Below are 21274 nucleotides of genomic sequence, written 5' to 3'. Positions count from 1 at the left end.
CCCTTTTTCTTGTTGTTTTCATCATGCATTTTATGGCACTATGGTCGAATATGACCAAGCTTCCCACAAAAGTGACAAGTAACTGTGGACCTATAACCACAAGACTTTCTGCAAGACTGTCCACGTAATTGAGAACAAGACTTTTGAGAGTCTCTCCCACGGTGGTCATTACCGTTCCAACCATTATTGCCTCTGACTGTCAGAGCATGAGAGGTGCAAGAAGTATCCACAACCTTTTGGTTAACCTCTTTATTCAAGAGTGTATCCTCTACATTTTGCAATTTCAACCCATCAACATGCATATTTGCACACATAATAGTATGAAATGTGTCCCATGACTAAGATAATGTAACCAACAAGAACAAGGGAGGAGAATTGCCGTTAAATTCAATCCCCTGCAAAGATAAGTGGATGAAAATAGAATGAAACTCATTTAAGTGGGCAGATATAGAATATCCCTCCTTCATACAAAGGTCCATGAGTTGCTTCAGCCAATACATCTGAGAGATAGGCCTCTACTTATCATAGACATTACACGAACTGCCAGGTGGTCTGCTCATCATTAGAGATGAAATTATAGTGGACCTACTTAGAGAGTGATAAAAGGATTGTAGATTTACATAACTCATCCAATTCAACCCAATCTTATGCATCAATGCGTTCAAGCTTGATGTCTTAATGGCTTAATCTGCAATTTCTATGCTAGAATAACATATCAGATTTGTGGCTTTCAATAGCTATAGTTGGTGCCATCCAACTTGTCAATATTGAAGATAGCATTGTCATTCGATGACCTACTAGCCATAATGCAAGAAATGAAAGTACAATCCAAGACAAATAGGCTACTATAAATGACAACAAACTGTTGAAACTCAAAGCCAATATAATCTCTAATAGAGGAAAAACATCAAAGGGTAGGATTTTCCACTAATTGCTAAAGAATGATAGTCAAGTTAAGGCATATGCCCTCACAAATGATGCATAAACTTACAATTACAACAAGCTAAAAATAATGACAATTGTAAAACCCGAAGCTAGTTGTGAGAAATCAATCGATAAAATCCAAACTCTAACTACTAGGTATATCATGCAAGAAGCGGGACATGTACGAACCACCAGTAGTCGCTGAGCATGCAACCAGTACCAAGAACTATCAAAATCAATCTGTTAGAGAGAGATACATCCAATAGGCATAAGTATCATGTATATAGTAGGTCTCAAAGATAATGAAAGAGAACTAGTAGATACAAAACTAATTGAGCAAGTGTAGAGAAGCTTAATACAAAGCCAAGCAGGATGAATATATCATTGACAACAACCTAATAGAGAGGTGTGTTGACCCAAAGCATGGATCAACTCAGCCCACTAGGCAACAATTTCATTCAAATAGCATTCGGAGAGCATGACCGTAATGCAATTAAGTCCCACATTCTCACTAGGGTAAGCTCAACTACATAAACCCAAAGCTCTACTCAAATGTAAAATTTCCAATTTGCACAAGTAACTCCCATTGGAACTAAAGAAAATGCCAAATGAACAATGCTAGCTCAATACATCAAGGACATGACATCGGAGGATCCAAGATACATGAAGCATAAGCTGGAACCATAAAGCCCAATAGATTCTTCAAGATCGTAAAGTCAATGAGCATTGTAGCAACTAATCAAAGCTCCAATACATGTAACGAAGCTCAAATGCCAAACTAAGGACATTCTAGAAGTATATTCAGATGCATAGCATCAGTGCAATACATCAATACATCGATCGGAGTGCCCAAATAGTATCCAATGGCAAGAGGCATAATCTTCCATGTTTACAAGCTTGCTACCTTGTTATTACAACACTTAAATGACAATGAAATTTGAGCACTTTTGAGCTCAAATCAGTCCCAAAAACATTCCAACACATCAACATAACATCCCCAAATGATTCAGCATCAATATCTAGGCATACAAGCATGAGTAGAGCTCCAAACAATGAGGTATCGGATATCCCTTTGTGTATTACAACAAATTGTTACAAATAGAGAGACAATGGTTGATTTTGGGAGACCCAAATGATGCCCCCAAGGTGCTGAGTACAAAGCCAAGGGATTGCCCAAGGTCGGGAGCAAGTGCCATAAGTTGGATAGAATGTCCACATGATCAGAAATGGGGTAGCAACAGGAGGCACAATCCACATTATTATTGTTGCTCCTATTACTATGATTGATGAAGGCAATGTGGATGGGGAAGCACTTAGGGGCGTTCAAACAAGCCCACTCAAGGCGTAGAAGAGGCCCATACAATCTGGAAGAACCAAGAGATCAAAGCTCACCTTGAATGGAAGGAGCAATGCCTACAACAAATCTTGAGCTAAAGCTTTTCAAATCTAGACTCAAGTAAACTAAAAGAAAGAGCTCCTCGATCTCAACTCTCATACCAGCTGAAGGGAGGAAGCCCCAGTGGAAGCCCTCGAGTGAAAGTAAGAGCTATGGTGGGAGAAGCAAGAGAGCAAGAGCAAGAGACATAGGATGTAGGAACTCCAACAGTCACAAGGTGTGACTAGCCTTCCCTTATTCAAATGTCATTGAAAGAAAAAAGAATGAAGTGACAGTGATGGGCATCTATCACCTGCAATGTACAGGTGTTCGGGTGCCATCAATGTAGTAATACGGTTGGCGTAGGCACATGCACCTTTACCCCCAACGCTTTCTCACCTTTATAGTTGATACCATTGTTTTTTAATTCCAAGTTCGAATGTGTAACAATTCAACACCTAGAATTATGGGATATGTAATAGGGCACCTTGGAATTATTCCTACAATATAAAAGCTTGTATACCAACACACACACACATTCTCTCTCTCTCTCTCTCTCTCTCTCTCTCTCTCTCTCTCTCTCTCTCTCTCTCTCTCTCTCTCTCTCTCTCTCTCTCTCTCTCTCTCTCTCTCTCTCTCTCTCTCTCTCTCTCTCTCTCTCTCTCTCTCTCTCTCTCTCTCTCAGTTGGATATCAGGCGAACATGGTTGATGCTAGGGCAGGAGCTAGGGACAAAGATGGCTTTCTATTGCGAGCATTTCCTTCATAATACATATGATGGATTTATTGTTCACCCAAGATACATGGACACCCACCTTTCCCATGGGATTAGATGTACTATTGGTGAGTTGCACACCTCCTCACATCAGCTAGAGATTGAGACTAGCAGATATAGATCCATCCCACTAAAGGAGTGCATATGCCAGGAGCATTATATCTGCTACTGCCCAGCGTATTATGAAGTCCGTGGTCGTTTCTACTGTCTCTTTAGAGACAGATTTGGACCACTATCCAGAGTCATGGATTTTACCGATCAATGATGCCTTGGCCTATTTCTTCTTGAGATATGATGGCTTCATGACATGCGCCTTAGGAGTATAGTTGCTCCAAGACACGGAGGCCCTTCATAGAGGCAGCTCACAAACTTCTTTGCAAAGGAGACTCAGAAGACTTCAATACAATTACAGCCACAATCCACACGACAGCCTCTCTCACCACCACATTCCACACACAGACAAGGAGTACTGATTGATTGAGCCATTTAGCTTAGCCGCGATCCAGACATCTTAGGCCTCAACACAGACATTGACGAAACCTTCATAGGCGGATACAGGGGATTATTGCTCAGGCTAGGCTCTCCATACCCACATGAGATTGTACCATTTGAAGCTCATTGTTACTAGATACAGCTCTATGTTTTACACATAGCCATAGTTAGTTTCCTTTCTTATTTTGCTTTGTGCTACATATTTTGCCCAGGCAGTTGTACCATCATACACATGATTGTAACTCATGGTCTCATAGGTCATTTTGGCATTTTATAGACGTTAATATATCATTTCATGTCTCTCTTCTTGAGACGATATGTACCCTCATGGCCTTCTTGGATCCACTTCATGTTTTTTTATCTGGATATAGTGCCTCAATATTTGGACACCTCCACTTATGATAGCACCAACTAGGTTTTGTACTTCATTTATATTTCTCTTTCCTTATTGTTTATTTGTCGTATAGTTATATCATCTTACAAATTGTTCTAATTTATGGTCTCATAGGTCATTTTGGCCTTGCAAGTCATTTCATTCTATTTTCTCTCTCTTTTTCTCAAGTGATTAGGGGAAGATTTTCCTAATTTCAAGTCAAGTACATGTGTGCATGCCTTGCACATTCATGTGCATGTAGTCCATGGTAACCACCAAAATACATTCCACCATGGTAGTGCGCATGGTAGCCACCAAAACAAATTCCACCATACGAGAAATGTATTTCATAGGTGAAATGTTTCACCTCTTGCTTGACATGTCTAGATGTTTCATGGTTCAACATATGTGTGATTTTGTGCTATAAATAAATCAACAATATGCAATATAGTTTTTAGAAATTGAAAGAAAATAGTGTATGAGCCTTGTGAACTCTCTCTCTCTCTCTCTCTCTCTCTCTCTCTCTCTCTCTCTCTCTCTCTCTCTCTCTCTCTCTCTCTCTCTCTCTCTCTCTCTCTCTCTCTCTCTCTCTCTCTCTCTCTCTCTCTCTCTCTCTCTCTCTATATATATATATATATATATATATATATATATATATATATATATATATATATATATATATATATATATATATATATATATGCAAGAAACTCTCAATATTTTTGCCTTTGTGTATTACAATTGTATTGTGTTTGCATATGTCATTTAGCATTAGAAACATCCCCCTTTCCTCTAAGAAGAGATAAGTTTGTTAATAAAACACCTAGGAAAAAAACTGAGCTAGATTTGGTAATGCCAAACCGTATATGCTTTAAGGAAATGTAGTTGAATCCCATGTATGAAGAAATTCCATCTCCTCCTCACTTGATCTCATGTCAAGTTATGTGCTCTATCTATGTCCTACAAAGTATCTACACTACATGTGTCTTGTAGATCCATGGCATATGACTATATATTATTGTTAAAGTGTATTAATTAATAATACTAGCAATGAACTCTCATTTGTAACAATTCCCTTAGTTTTTTTAACTTTGATTCGACTAGTGCATCCATCCATCCATCCATGATGCAAGTATATGTACTATGTTCTATCATTGTGAGCCACTAATGTGATGTTGTAATAAGAGCAATATATGTATAATTGTGACTAATCCATATCTTCTCTCAAGCTTACCATCTTTCTCCATTATGATAGTAAAGACACTCTTGGTCACAATTGCCCTAAGCAAGATGTCCCCTCTACAAAAGAGACCAATCAATGTCTAAGATATTCTATATGTTTCCTTTATTCAGAGGCACTTTTACTATGGTCCCATCCTCCTAAAGCCCTAAATGTCATCTAGTAGTTCCAAAAAGGAAACTACTTTCTCCATGTGCAAAATTCTATGTGACAAACCTTCCCAAAGAAAGATGGGTCATGTGTCCTAAGGTGTGACTAAGCTTTAAAGTCAAAGTGATAATGGTAGCTATGAATTAGACCTCAAATCCCCTCCCAAGATCTCGAACTTGAGTTTATAGAAAAAACTCATGGATGCTAGGCTACCATGATCACATGAGGGAGGAGGCAATAGTCTCTCATGTCCATGGAACCAACTTCTTTTGTGGAGTTTTGCTTGTAAGAAAACCTGTATCAATGAGCTTCACCAATAAGACATTACTCTCACAATGTGAGTCAATTATTCCCAAACCACCTTTGGATATAGGTTGAATAATCTTATCCCATGCTACCTTTCACTAGGTGGGTCTCCACTCTTCCCATCCAAACGAAGTTCCTTATGCACTTGACTTGGCCAATGCATGACCTAGAAAGGCCCAAACAAAAGTGATGTACCACATGGTCTTTATTGAACTGGATTAGCAAACATCACCTCCTTCCTAAAGAGAGTCTATACACTGCTCCAACATCTAACCCATGCTCAAAAGTATTGGTCCTAGAGGTGGTTGTTGCTTGGAAGAAATGCCGATACCCGCAAGGCATAGAGGATACCTCGTCAAGGCTAGGAACACAAGTGAAGTCCTATGAAGACTCTGTTTTTCCTTGCTAGTGTTGGAGGCCCAAAAGCCATATAAATTGTGTTGCTTGGCGAGGGCACCTAATACTCTACTAAAGATATCTATTAGTGCTATACAAGATCCCTAAAGTTTATCTTTTCTCAGCCTAAGTATATTATAATACCATTTACAAACTCCATATCTAAGCTCATCAAAGCTTATCATGGCCAATCTAAGCTCCTTCAACATTCGTGGATCTATAATAATAGCTCACGATCTTCCCTTTAAAAAAGGAGATGGATGAGGCAAGAGGGAAGCCTTGTTTGATTGATATCTAGATCCACCCTCTAGCCCCACCAACTAAGACTTGGCTATGTTTATTTGCCCTTGGCCCTAACGTCTTCCTATTTGAGCAATACACTAATGCACGAGTCTTAAAAACCCCTCATATGGTCCAGCAAAAAGCCTCTGAAACCATTGCTGAAATGCTCTGTACCAGGAGAAACAATAGACACGAATCTTGCATCTTTTGAAGTGTAAAGTTTCTTCGCCTTAAATTTGTGTGGGATTGCTTTGAAGTTTGAGAGGCATTATTCGTATGTGCAAAACTGTCTGTTCAAAGATTGTTGTATTGAACTAAAGGTCTCAGTCAGAACTATTTGAGAAAATTATACTTAAACAACACATGATAAGATATTGAAGGTTCCAAACCAGAGACAGATAAAACCAAACCTAGTAAAAATATACAAGGAATTAACACTGACCAAGGTTAGTCACATATCATGTTTAGAAAACTCTAACACACCAGTCATACAAAAGCAAAGTTTCTAAGTAACCTAGAACACAACACACACCAGATCATTGGAATTGCTCTGAATATAATTGGAAGCCATGCACTCAAATATCAACACAAACAAGCTAATTCAAGCTGAATACATTAACTGTAATGAATTTGTTTGATTTCTTCAATATGAAAAACTTCATAAAAAGTACAAACTTGTACGATTCACCCTACTCAACAAGATAAAACTCTCTGCATTTAGCTCTGAACAGAGGACACAGTCTTCAACTCAAGGACTTCTAAATATCTAAGAATGAGATTGCCCAAAACAAGAGGAGAAAATTTACAATAGCTTATACTGACAGACTTGTAAATGGTTATACAAGCAACTTGTGCCAATCTGTCAGATCATATTTCTAGGGCTATCTAGCAAGACAATGGCCCTAAACTCTTCACTATGAAGACAGAGAGAACTGGCCAAGCAGGGCTTCCCACTACCACATACAATCCAGATATGTATTAACATGGCAACGGTTATACTCAAGTAGGCTACCATATGTTCTATCAGAGACTCCAATGAAAAGGGCTTCTGTGTCAGGACTGAAAGAGATGCCAGCAATCTCACCAAAGATGTCGATTTCCTGTGATCGCTTATACTCTTGATTGACATCAAAGACATGTACAAAATCTGCAGCTTCTGCCATTGCGAGGTAACGCCCATCTGAAGTGAAGCGTAGGGAGCGTATTGCACCAATGCGTCCCTTCAGTACTGCAAATGAAGAGCTCAGATTTCTGATGTCCCACAGTCTACAGGAAGTATCCTGGTTCCCGGTTGCAAACACATAACCATTTGGATGCCAAGCAGAGGCAAACGAAAAATCCAGATGCCCTGTTAGAGTAGTTAGAACCTGCAGCATCAGAATCAGGAAAGTGAGAAAATCCTGTTTCCCTGCCTGTACCAACAGCACCCTTTTCATCAAAACTCAAGTTCACGGAAAATCCCAAAACAGAAAAGTCCTGCAGCTGCTTTTCTTGTCCTAATTTATGCTCCATAAATCACACATTTATCTGAAGATAACACTGCTACAATTGCTACAATAAAAACACTCATCATGTCTAACAGCACAACAGCTAAAGCATGGGAAATATTTACAGTCATACCTTGCCAGTTTGAGAGTCTGCAAGAAACCCATCTGCACTGTCACCCACCACCACGATATACTGATTGTGTGGACTTACTGAGGTATGCTGTCAATTACAAAAACATAATAGCATCAACCTACTTTTCTCTGATACCTATTAGATTGTGTTACATCTGCAGCGGCAAGTAGAAAATGATGTCTTGAAACACTAGAGAGTTCTGATAGCATACATTGACAGCCCAAGGGAACCGGAAACTATGTAGAACTTGAAATTTCTCCACATCAAATACACGAACAATGGAATCGTTATTTGAAGTCATCAATCGAGTTGCACCACTGCGAAAAAGAGTCCACATTATCCCCTCATGCTGAGCAGATACAATTATCACAAAAACCTACACACAGTCACCTGGAGCTTTCATAAATCTCAGTTGCATTGGTGATTGCACTTTCATCGTATGTGATCTTCGAACAGAAAGAAACTCCAGGACGGTCTATAAACTGCAAATAACATCAAGAGTGAAGAGATATCCCACCCATACACAATTACCTTCACCCATACACAATTACATATGCATCTCATTAAACCTTCTTACTTTGCACACCATCTCCCCTCGAAATCCACCAGCAACAAGAAGGTTGTTCTTAACACACATAGTACTTATTTGAACATGCCTTCCAATAGGTTGAAGAGCCCATGAGCTTCTTTGAGCCTGTATCAAGAGAACTGTAAATACACTATAGTTTCTGCACACTAAAACTCTAAAACTTAAAATTCTATTGCATATAATTTTAATCAGTTGGAAATATATTGTCAGGATAAACCTCTGGTACTGGTACAATAGGACGTGTAACATTTAAAACTTCTGTCTTTTTTCGGGATAGTGGAGACCAATGCAAGATAGATGAGCTGTGCACCACGTAAATATCATGCTTTGACGTAGCCCAGACAAGGTTCCTCAACTGTAATAAGTCAACAAACACTAAGCATAATTAGTAAAATTTCCTGATAAGCAAGTTTTCCTGAAGAGTTGCTGTGAAACAATAGCTCATTAAGTTGCAGAAAAAACAACCAAAAAGCACGCAATAGTGGAATTGCACATGGATACAAGGAAATATTGAAAGACATGCTAGTGATGAATAGGCAACAAAGCTCTGCGCCAACACATCACCTCACAAAGAACAGTTGGCTTTCCACATTCCTACACTTGCAAAAAGTGGATATTATAGATTGATACTGGCTAAAGCAACTTTCAACTTCTGGCAAATGTAAGATGCAACTCGTCAGAATTGCAGTGGAAGAGGACAATGTGAACAAACAACAAGAATAGTAAAGACCAAGATGAAGGTGATGAAGAACTCAGACTGATGCAAATACAGCTGATAAAAGAACCACCCCTGCACATTATATAGTGTGTAGCTGCAGTAAGAATGTTGTGAGAATAAAGGCAAGAGCCATTGACTGAAATGACTAATACAAAACAAAGCTCTAGCATTTCTCATCAACTCAATGTGGGGCTTGTTAGTAGACAGGCTATTTTGTCCTATTCTGTGCAAATCTCCCGTTTGTGAGCCTCAGTCCTAAGCCAGACAAGGACATTGGAGCTTTGTCACTGTTGATGTATGAGAGTCTACTTTGTGTGTTAGGTTCTTCCATTATAAGGAAATCACGTAAAGATTAGGGTTTCTAGGCCTTGATCATTTATCCATTGTCCTTTTCACCCTATTCACAAGCACACAATGAAATGCATTGCAGATTTTAGCCATATCGGCAGCCTTGGCAGCATGTACTAAGTCTAAGTCACACATATAACGTATGAAAATAGATCACTAACTGACCAAACACCTCTAACCTCAGTTAAGTCTGACCAACTCATTATTATGGCACACAAGATGGTGATAGGCTATAGCTAGCTACAACTGTACAACTAAGTCAATGTAGATATTGAGCTTAAATCTCAACCCTTTCCCTAAAGCTCAAGTCAATTGTTGTACTCCAAGTAGCTCTCTATGTTGAGCTAAAAATGCATTAGCTTGACTTAAGCAGCCCCAAAACATGCTTAATTAATGAAGAAAACCTTTTATTTTAAAAAGAAACGTGATCCTAGAGAGTTATTGTGTCCAAAATGTAAAACCCTAATTTGGGTGCCCCAAACTTTCTATAAATAGACATGCAGCCCACCACTCTCCCTTAATCTCGTTTTTGCACATTTCAGGTCTTTCAGCTTGCTGCCCACACCCCGAACGCGAAGGACATCTTGGTCTAAGCTAGCCATTGCTGTCTACAATAGTCTAGTGCCTGTTTCCAGCCTACCACACATTGTTTGGAGCTGATTTCAGCCTGCTAATTGCTGCTGCTGGTTTTCCCTGCTATGGCCAGCCTACTACATCATCAATCAGCCTATGTTTGCTGTCTAGACTGCCCACTGCACAGTTTTCTCCCCTCGGCTGCCGCCTTCTCCTGCAGGCTGTCGCCCAGCCTTTGTTCGCTGCATTTGGTAGTTTTCTCTCCTTGCAGCTGTCGCCCAGCCTAAACAGGCTGTGTTTTGTTGTTTTCTCTCTCTTCACCTGCGTTCTCATTCTCTCTCTCTCTCTCTCTCTCTCTCTCTCTCTCCTGCACTGCTGTCTACATCAAATCCAACCTTCCTTGGTTGTGTTTGTTGGTGTTTGACATCCGAAGGCTGCCTTGCTACATTTCTATATCCATTCGGAGTACGACATGCTCTCCAACTCATTACTCTTGCCCTGATCCATGAGATACAGGAGTTTATGGTACAGTATTCACTCTCTACATAGTGTGTTTGTTGCATGAGCATTGTATATTCAGCAGTCATTCATTTCGTTATTATCTATGTTCATTGTCTCTAAGTTACCCTAACCCTAATTGTGTTCTATGTTATCAGCTTGTGCTTTGTCATATGATTCGTACTGTGTTTTTGTGTTTAGAGCATCTCGTCACATGGTATCAAAGCCAAGTTCTCTTTGAGAAACCTTAGACTTGATCAGAGAGCTCATCTACAAAAGCAAGAATAACAAAAGGTTCAAATGACTTCAAACACCAACACACTGCTCCAGACTCCACGGCTAAGCATGTCAAGAAACGAGTAAAAGCTTGCTCCTGCTAGATCTAGCATGGGTGGAGAAACTAAGGACTACCATGGAGTCCATCAGCCGTACAAGATTTCAACTGCTAAGTACAATCTCATCCTTATGCATAGGGCTCCATATAGTAGATTTAAGGTAAGCTTGAGTTTCCTCCTTTAGATTCGGTGCACAAAACTATTGACCATGTAGGTTTGACGAAATCTCCACTTCAAACAGGCCATCCTCAAGTGGAAACTAGCACAGATTACATACCACTTCCATCTTATTTCTTAGTCATGCAAACTTATGCCATTGCATTCGCTTCTCCAGGTATACACAATCTCGTTTCTAATTCTATACTATCTAATCTTTCTATTCCTCATGGTTCAGGAGATCCTCTTGAAGAAGGGGTAATACATAACATCTTTGGATTTGGAAGTAATGAGAAAGATAGATATTTCTTTGAAAACTCCACACAAGATAAGAAAAAGAAGCAAGAACTTGTATCCCTTCTCTTCCTTTTCCTTCAAATAATTTTGTTTATTATGGTTATACTGGAGTAGGTACATCTCATTTTGTTCATCTAATGGACAAAAGGAACCAATGATGTTTTCCACATCTTCACCCATCACAAATTCATTTGGGCTCCCACCCATCCCTCCCTCATCTTCCGCTACACATTCCCTTCAACCTCCATTAAGAGCACCTATGTTTCCACCTCACACCACACCGAGGCACACCAGGGGGTTCTCCATTAGGCACAGCCTTTAGGACTCCTTTCTCTTATTCAAGTGGTGTATTAGTGATGGTCCTCCCATACACACACTTGCGAGTTTTTCCCCTCCAGGGCATTCTTCGAGTGAGAATCATTTGGTACCACAATTTGCCTCTATGGCTTTGCCTAGTGGACCACTTGGTCATTTTGTTGTGTCCCAACTAACTCTTAGACAAGGCTACCGTGTCCCAGTACCTCCACCTCCACCTTTGGTACCTTATGGAAACACTTTTGTTCCAATGCCTTCGCAGCAATCGGCACTCATTGGACATTAGCAGCCTATTTCTGCCTACCCTACTTCTTATCCCCCTCCTTATCCTCCACCATCTTATCCACCACCACATCACGCTTATCCACCTCCACTGCCACCTCATGGTTCTAGCTCCTCATCTATCAAGAACTCGTTCAATGACAAGACTCGTTTCAATGAGTCTAACTATACCAATTGGTCTAACCTGATAAGGCATGTCTTAGACTCCCAGAACCTATGGAATCTTGTGCAAGGGTTGGAAACCTAGGGCCCAACCCGATCCCGCACTTGTTCCATACAAGGTCATCTGCTCATGAAAGGCTCGTAATGCCTCCGCTATAGTTGAGCTAATGCAAGGGTTACTACTTGAGTTTTATTCTCAGCTTTAGCATTTCGCCCTAGCATTAGAGCATTGGGCACACTTGACCAACCGCTATGCCGCTCGAGATAGGACCCGTTGCATTAATATTAACCATGAGCTTCAAATTTTCACCATTAATGATAAGGATGACCTTAAGGTCAAGTTTTCTAAGTATCAGCAACTCCTCGCTGAGTTCTCTATGACACAGGCTCCTAAGTTCCCTGATGACCAGGTCACGTTCCCAAACAAACTGCCACGAAAATACTTTAACTTTGTGCAACAGGTCATCTCACAACCCACTATACCCACATTCTATGAATTTGAGTGTTTGTGATATGCTAGGTTGTTCGATCACTTTCATGGGGCATCACCTGTAGCGGGGGCTCTTGTTGCCACTCCTCAGAAGAAACAGCAAGGGAAGGGTAAGACACCTCAAATTTCCACTCAGATCATCTTATGAGACCCAAGGAAACAACCAATCCTCTCTTAAACCAAGGTGCCAGAATGTACCTAAGAAGAATAGGTATTATCATCATTGTTAGGAGACTGTCTATTTCGACGACGAGTGTCGATCAAAGGCAAGAGGCATACAACAAAAATCCGAGTCTCAAACCCCCGCACCCCAACAAGGTAACCCCCTGCAAGGAAAACAGGGTGATGGCAACCAATCTCACGAGCAGTGGAAAGCTCAATCTCACATTGCCACCAGTCAACCATCACAGTTGACATTGTTCTCAACGCCAAAGGGCTTGTCTAATTGGTCTGCAAAGGTCCGTATTATCTCTTTAGAGGCATCGAATGCGAATCTCATCCATAACTATGAGTTGTCTTCCGAGAAGATAGCCGCAGAGGCCTACTTGTCACAACCGAGCACTTCTGCTCCTTGGATTGTGAACAGTGGAGCTACACATCAAATGACCCCTATAGATAACATTTTTCTCACCGGACATCCTGCAACTGGGAGAGTTAAGAGTAGGAAATAACTCCTCGCTCAAGATGTAGGCTTGTGGTCGCATCAGTTTTGCCACTAATGAGGGCCAAGATCACACTATGCTAGACAACATTTATTATGTCTCCCAGCTTGGGGTGAACTTATTGTCTATTCAACAGCTTTGTCAGTTGGGGCAAGCAGTCTTCTTTACATCGACCGCAGTCGAAGTCATTGATAACAAGACTGGTTTAGTCTCGCTGCTTGGCAAGGCACAACTTAATGGCCTCTATCACCTGATGCACTTTCTTATCGTCCCAACAACTGAGAACTGCATGGGAGTTTCATTCCTTTCAAGCTTTAGCCATTGCACAGGAGCCTTCGAGCACCGAGCGTCTCTAACATTACCGCTTAGGACATCTTGGATACAACTCTCTTTGTGAGTTGTCACGTCGCAAATGATTGATGGCATTCTCCACCTGAAGCTGTCTCGAGAGGTCTCTAAAGCATATCAACTAGGTAAGTAGCACCGTACCCCATTCCCACCAGTATCATATCATGAATGTCAGATGTAGGTATTTTGTTCAAAACATAAACTACAGTTACCACTACTTCAACCCAATAACCATTCGACAAATTCTTTTCATTGAGCATGGCCCTTGCAACTTCCATAAACACCTAATCATATTCAACAAATTCTTTTCATTGAGCATAGCCCTTGTAACTTCCATAAGCACCTGATTTTTTATCTTTGCCACACCATTCTACTATGGTGTATAACTACATGTAAGCTACCTTTCCATGCCATACTTAGCCAAGTACCTATCAAACTCCTAAGAAACATACTCATCACCTTCATCATATCTCAAGTATGAGATATAATATCCAAATTCATTTTCAGCATGTGTTTTGAAATCCTTAAAAACATCTAACACCTCATCTTTGTGCTTCAAAATATACAGCCATGTGTATCTGCTGAAATCATCAATAAATGATACATAAAATCTAACACTACCAAAAGACACATTTGGGGCTAGACCCATACATCGGAATGCACTGATTGCAAAAGTTCTAGAACTGTTTCTGACATGTTTGACAAGCGGAAACCTCACTAGCTTTCCAAACTGACGAGCAGAACATACATGTCCTAAATCCGTATACTTGAAGTTTGGCAAGCCAAGTACGATCTCTTTCTATTGCATAGTTTTTGGCCTTCGTATATTTACATGACCAATGCGCTTATGCCAGATTTCTCTCCCTCTAATTGCTCCATTATCATAGGCAAACATAGCTACCTTTAACTCAGGAATAGAAGCATCCAAAGTGAACATCCTGCCATCTCTTTTGCCTTTAGCAAGCTTGCAGCCATTTCCATACTCTTCAATAAAGCAACCATCTCTATTGAATTTGACTTGCAAATTCTGCTCTCCATTTGTCCAATAGATAGTAGATTCTTAGTGATAGATGGTACATGTAACACATCATACACTCTTTTCCTACCATCATGCACGACTGACCGTACCACACTTGTATGCTTGATATCATGTTGTGTATCATCACCAATGCATACATAGCCATGAGAGCCTACTGTCATTTCATCAAACCACTTACCATGTGGAGTCATATGATTTGATGCACCTAAGTCTATATACCACTATTCATCAACCTTGCCTTACTTAGGTACTTAGGCATTACCTTAGAAACATCCTACATAGCAAACAACCTATCTATCTAATCATCATGAGTATTACTGGAAGATGTATAATTGCCATACTGTCTGCATTTTGCTTTCATGTCAGCTTGCTTTTTATGACAGTCCTTTGCTATGTGTCCATATCTACCGTAGTAATGACAATCTTTGTCCCTATTCAACTGATCATGAGACTGCCAAGAACCACCTCTGTCTCTATGTAATCTCCCCCTACCTCTAAAGGATCCAAATCCTCTCTAACCTTGTGCATTTTGATTCTGCCATGTATTATCTTGTTGCTGTCCATAGATATTCCGAGTGTCACCATGACCTCAAGGACCTCCATGAGCTCTGCCAATAGAATACAATATATCTACTCTAAGAGGTACTAGAATCTATATTCAAGCCAAGCTTAACTTCCTCATGCAGCAACAAAGCAAGTAACTTATCCCAATCAGAGAGGTTTATCCTTACAAAGATCAATGTGTCAAAGGCCTTGTACTCCTTTCCCAAACCATTCAAGGTAACTACAATCATGTCATCATCATAAACTTTGGAACCAATTGATGCAAGCTAATCTACAATTGGTTTTAATCTCCATAGTATAAGCCTAAATACTCCTACTACTACTTGTCATATTATTGAGCTGCTATTTCAATTGAATCTTCCATGCATGAGTAACATTACCATAATTTTTCATAAGAATGTCCCAAGCATCCTTTGGAGTCTGACAACTAGTAATCTGCATAGCCATTGCATCTGAGATGCATAATAAGAACCAATGCAAAACTTTGTTAGCTCCTTTTGACCACTGACTATGAGATCTCAATTGCTCTGCAATCGGATTCCTTTTTGGGAGTCTTGGTTCAGCTTCATCTCCTGTGCAAAGATCCCAGTAGCCTCTTCCAATCAAGAAGTCTTGCATTTTAAACTTCCATAGAGCAAAGTTCTTATTATCAAGCTTCTCTCCCACAATCTAAGTGATATTGTGGGTACCAGTAGCATTTTCCATAACACTGCCAGTTCAAGACAATGCAATGTCTTTTTAACCAGGTAACAACATTGCCTTCAAACAGTCTCCACAACCCTGTTACATTTTACTAGTTGTCGCTGCAAATATCAACAACTGCTCAAGACACGAACCAAGTGTATTTACCACAATCAGTGGTAGTGTAACCAAGCTCAAAGATACCAAATGCAGTTCAAATCTACAGTTTAAAAACTCCCATAAACATCTTCATACATGTACATGACACTCAACGATTCAATACATCCACTGGAAGTACTCAATTAGTATCAAACTGCTTTATGGATAACTTGTCCAAATGAGTGTTGGCTGTAAACTGTATTACAGCAGCAAATAACAATTTAAGTGAGCTCAACTCAGGCCCAAATCAGCTCGAAAACATCTCAAGACATCACCACAACATCCTAGTATCAAAACATGCCCATACGAGCACCAGTAGATATAAAGAACTTGTGCCAACATGCAATGAATCCTTTCACAATCAATGATAAACGAGCAGTTTGTAATAACCAGCGATGAAAAGTCTATAATAACTGAGGTATTCTCAGCTCAGTAGCATCTCAAACATTTGCCACAACATCTGGGAGTTAGAACATATCGATATGAGCATCACCGATTGCATATTCAACATGTATAAACAAAGAAGAGCCTTCACTCTATCAATAACCAGCCAATGGACCTATTATACCAGTAATAAAACACCTTTGAACTGAGCAGCCAATCCTCAAAGCATCTCAGATAGCATCCCAGAACAACCAAGCATCATCCGGGCAGGAGTGCTGTCCATGCAGTAAACAGCCAGTCTACACATGTCTATGTTGAATATCTCAAAATCCATGCAGAATTTGAAAAAACTTTATTCTGCAAAGTTTTAGATCGTGTCGAAACAATTAAGGATCGGTGGTCATTTCTCCAAAATCCATTTCTGCAGCAAGATATGGCTTCTACAAAAAAACGGGCTGTTGTAGGGTTTCTTACAGAGACTAAAGATTCACAAACTAAAAGTCTAGTCCAACTCCAAAACTCCAGCTCCCACGAAGTCGAGCTCTAATACCATGTTCAAAGAGAGGGGAAGAGGCAAACAAAGAATGGGAGCCATGAACAAAGAGCAATGTATTCTCTCTTCTTCCATTATCCATTCATTGTGTAACACACAAATGTACTGAGTCTAAGTCACACATACGGTGTATGAAAATAGGTCATAACTGACTAGACACCTCTAACATGAGCTAAGTCTAACCGACTCATTATTATAGCACATAAGACAGTGACAACTAGCTATAGCTATACAACTAAGTTGGTGTAGATACTGAGCTTGAATCTCAAGAGTCAAAACAGCCATCATTCTTCCTCTTCTTGCTAAGTCATGTTCTCATCTTCTCCCCATCAATATGGCACTCTCACTGTCATGGATCACACACATCCAAGGGCTGATTGTTGGCAGCCTTGTATTGCATTCAGATCAGAGCATTTTCTCTCTCTTTCTTTTTTGCTTCATCTGCTCTTCTCTTCTCCGTTTTCCTTAGCTTCCATTGCATACTCTCATATGGTATTGTTTCCAAAGTGAAGCCACAAAGATCATCAAATCTACTGCATTTTCTGTCCAATTGCTGCATTGTTAACCTCGTCCATCCAAGTGACCTGATCTTGGACCCCAGTAGCTGATGTTAACACTACATCTAGAATCATTATTTGGATAGATTGTTAGGAGCATGAGCTGCAACTCCATTCCTCTTCTGATGCACAAAGGTCCTCCTCAGCATCTCCCCAATGCCCTCACTCATTGGGCTAACTCTCTACCATACGTTCCTCCCTATCCCCCACCATGTCCCCAAGTGATTCCCTCAATCCCTTCGTCCCTTTTAAGGCAAATTATTAACATCAATGTTGAGACTTTGGATACCCTAGCCCTTCTCTCAATTTCATAGGGGGATTCCAAGGATTGTGAGAAGCTCTTTCAGGGATGCACATCTTCACACAAAATTGAGCTAATACAATGGCTACTTTCCATCTTCTCTCTGTCAGAGTGCAGCGGTGCGGAAGCGTAGGACTGAGAGAGAGAGAGAGAGAAGAGAGAGAAAGAGACAGTGGAAGATGAAGATCTGCTATATAAAGTGTGCTGTATACAAAGATATGCATATATATACATGGGCGCAGTGCGCTGGACTGCGTGTCTCCACCTCGACGATGCAACCTGCTGTTCACCTCGAAGTCCGCTGCAGTCTGCACTGTCTCCTATCTGAAATCTGCGAACAGAGACGGAATCTGCGCATGCCACCAGTCTATAATCTGCGAGCAGAAAAGTGTGTCCAGACTGCAGAAATCTCGGCTATAAATAGCCAGGAAACAGGCGCCAAAAATAGGCTTGTCGGCTGCATTAAATGCCGATTGTGCTGTGCCACGTCAGACTACCACGTGGCAGTCCGACTGCATAGTCCGACTGCGCAAGATCTAATCTGCTAACACCCCCTCTCAGAGCCTGGGCGGGGCAGAAGCCTAAGGGATCTGGAATTTCTCCGAAGTAGAGCCTGGGGAAGTGCCTTCGTGAACAAATCTGCAAGATTGTCCTCCGTCTTGCAGTACTCCACGGTGATGGTCTCCTCCAGAAGCCTCTCTCTCATGAAGTGGTACCGGATCTCTATGTGCTTAGTCCGGGCATGAAAAACAAGATTCCGTGCCAAGGCAATGCAACTCTCATTGTCGCATTGCAGCAAAGTAGGACGAGTCTGGGGGCAGCCAAGCTCCTCCAACAATCTCCGAAGCCACACAGCCTCACATGTGGTGGAAGACGCGGCCTAATACTCCGCCTCAGTAGACGAAAGGGCTACCGTGGGCTGCTTCTTGCTACTCCATGAGACAACACCTGCACCCAAGGTAAAACAGTAACCTGTAGTAGACCGCCTATGGTCCACATCACCGGCCCAATCCGAGTCGCTCCAACCTGCAAGAACAAGATCTGAACCACCTGTGCCTGCGGGATAATGAATCCCTAAATCAGACATCCCCCTCAAATACCGAAGTATTCTCTAAGCAGCCTGACAATGCACCGTCTGAGGTTCACTCATAAACCCTGCCAAGAGCCCAACAGCAAAACAAAGATCAACACGAGTGTTGAGGAGCCAAATCAATGATCCAATCAACTGACGATAGCGGGAAGCATCCGCCATGGGAGAAGCTGAATGGAAAGAGGCCTTCCAGTTCGGATCCATAGGAGTAGAAAGGGTCCAACAATCCTCCATCGCAAAAGAAACCAAGAGCTCCTGTACATATCTCTGCTGAGAGATAAAGATCCCCCTCTAAGACTGATAAATCTCATGGCCCAAAAAGAAATGGAGTAGACCCAAGTCCGTCATCTCAAACATCCGATGTAAAGCTGCCTTCGTCTCTTGGACCTTCTGTGCATGATCACCTGTGGCAATCAAATCATCAGCATACAACACAAAAAGCACACAACCATCCTCGAAAGTGTGTACATAAAGCTGCGGATCGGCCTTAGAACGCCGATATCCCAACTGTGACTGAAGGAACGAATCAATCTTCTCGTTCCATGCACGGGGAGCCTGCTTGAGGCCATACAAGGCCTTCTTCAACCTGTAGACTTTCCCATCTGAAGATCCAAAGCAAGGAGGCTGCTCGACATAGATCTCCTCCTTCAAATCACCATGGAGGAAGGCCGACTTCACATCCAACTGATAGACAGGCCATCTCCTATGGCCAGCCAAGGCAAGAACAGCTCGAATAGTCGCCATACGAGCAGTGGGGGCAAAAGTATCATGACAATCAATCCCTAGGCGCTGTGCAAAACCTTTAGTAACAAGGCGAGCCTTGTGCTTGTCCAAAGAACCATCGCTAAGGTACTTGGTCTTGAAGACCCATTTGACGCCAATCACCTTCTTATTCGGGGGGCGTGGCACGAGTAACCAAGTGCCATTCCTCTCAATAGCCTCCAACTCGACTTCCATAGCTTTCTTCCATGGTGCAGACTGTAAAGCCTCCTTCATGGAGGTGGGCTCTCGATCCTGCATAACGCGGGTCATCAAACAATAGTTAGAGCAAACAAGCTCCGTAGAATGTGCCCGGTGCCTCCGTGACCGCCGCGGACCATCCTACGGTCCCCACTCCTCAAGGATCCCCTCGATCCCTGAATCACGGAGTGTGTCACGGGCCCAACGAGGAGGCCGGACCTCCCCTCGTCTCTCTCCATCAACTGAAGACTCTGGGATATCCACCAGTGGTAACTCCTCGGGAGTGACCGGTGGAACAGTAGACTCTGTGTCAGAAACAGAATCAGAATCAAGACACGGGCTCCAAAGGAACTGTAGCAGGAGCCCAACTCTCCCCTGGATCTCCAAGAACGGGATACTCCTCACCCGCAGATATGGCCGGAACCTCCACAAACCGCACATCTCGGCTAGTGTACACATCCTGCTTAACGAGATCATACAAACGATAGCCTTGGGACTGGGAGCTATAGCCAACAAATACCTGTCTTCGGGAAGCTGCTTCAAATTTATCACGATGAGCCTTGGGAATGTGAAAATAGGCATCACACCCAAAGACCCTAAAATAAGAAACATCGGGCTTAGTCCCGAAGTAAGCCTCAAAAGGTGTCATCCCATCAACGGCCGAAGTGGGGGATCGGTTAAGGATGTGAATTGCAGTAGCCACAACCTCGGCCCACAGAAACTGAGGTGTCTGTCGGTGCTCCATCATGGTTCGCGCCATCTCGATCACATTGCAGTTTTTCCGTTCAAGAATGCCATTTTCTTGAGGAGTGTTGGTATTAGCAAACTCCTGGTGAATACCTTTATCTACACAAAAACGAGCAAACTCATTAGAAACAAATTCACCACCCTTGTCGGATCGCAAGGTCTTCAATCTCCGGCCTGATCGGTTCTCCTCAAAGAGAAGCCAATCCTTGAAGTGGGAGAAAGCTTCTGACTTCAATGCCAAGAAATAGACCCATGTCATCCTGCTGTAGTCATCTACGATCAACATGAAGTACGAGCTCCCTCGCAAGGACTCGTTTCTCATAGGGCCACAAAGATCCGTAGATACAAGCTGCATCGGTGAAGTAGACCGCCCCGAAGCTTTGTGGGGAATGGCATCCCTATGCTGCTTCCCACAAATGCAGGAGACGCATGGCTACTGGCTCATCACTATATCCAGCAACCCTCGAACAAGCTGTCCACGAGACGCCCTCCGAAGATAATCATAGTTGAGGTGACCAAACCGAGCATGCCATA

At 41.8% G+C, this 21274-nt stretch overlaps 1 protein-coding gene across 1 annotated transcript in view; it reads right to left on the bottom strand.

Moving 5' to 3' along the window:
* Positions 1–7090: 7090 nt before the first annotated feature.
* The window catches only part of LOC148034322 (putative WD repeat-containing protein C2A9.03), a 37082-nt gene continuing 22898 nt past the window's right edge, over positions 7091–21274 (bottom strand). The window contains exons 4-9 of the mRNA XM_087679275.1: positions 8739–8876; positions 8510–8626; positions 8323–8414; positions 8144–8249; positions 7933–8019; positions 7091–7679 (exon numbers count right to left, since the gene is read on the bottom strand). Of these exons, the coding sequence (XP_087535401.1) occupies positions 7266–7679; positions 7933–8019; positions 8144–8249; positions 8323–8414; positions 8510–8626; positions 8739–8876 (954 nt within the window). The 3' untranslated portion in view covers positions 7091–7265. The remainder of the gene's footprint in view (positions 7680–7932; positions 8020–8143; positions 8250–8322; positions 8415–8509; positions 8627–8738; positions 8877–21274) is intronic.

This window comes from Lygodium microphyllum, chromosome 6 (assembly GCF_053477565.2).
Source record: "Lygodium microphyllum isolate KBCC chromosome 6, Lygodium_microphyllum_v1.1.10, whole genome shotgun sequence".
Lineage (NCBI taxonomy): Eukaryota > Viridiplantae > Streptophyta > Polypodiopsida > Schizaeales > Lygodiaceae > Lygodium > Lygodium microphyllum.
Note: the sequence above shows the minus strand (reverse complement) of the source record. Positions and strands in the feature narration are given on the sequence as shown.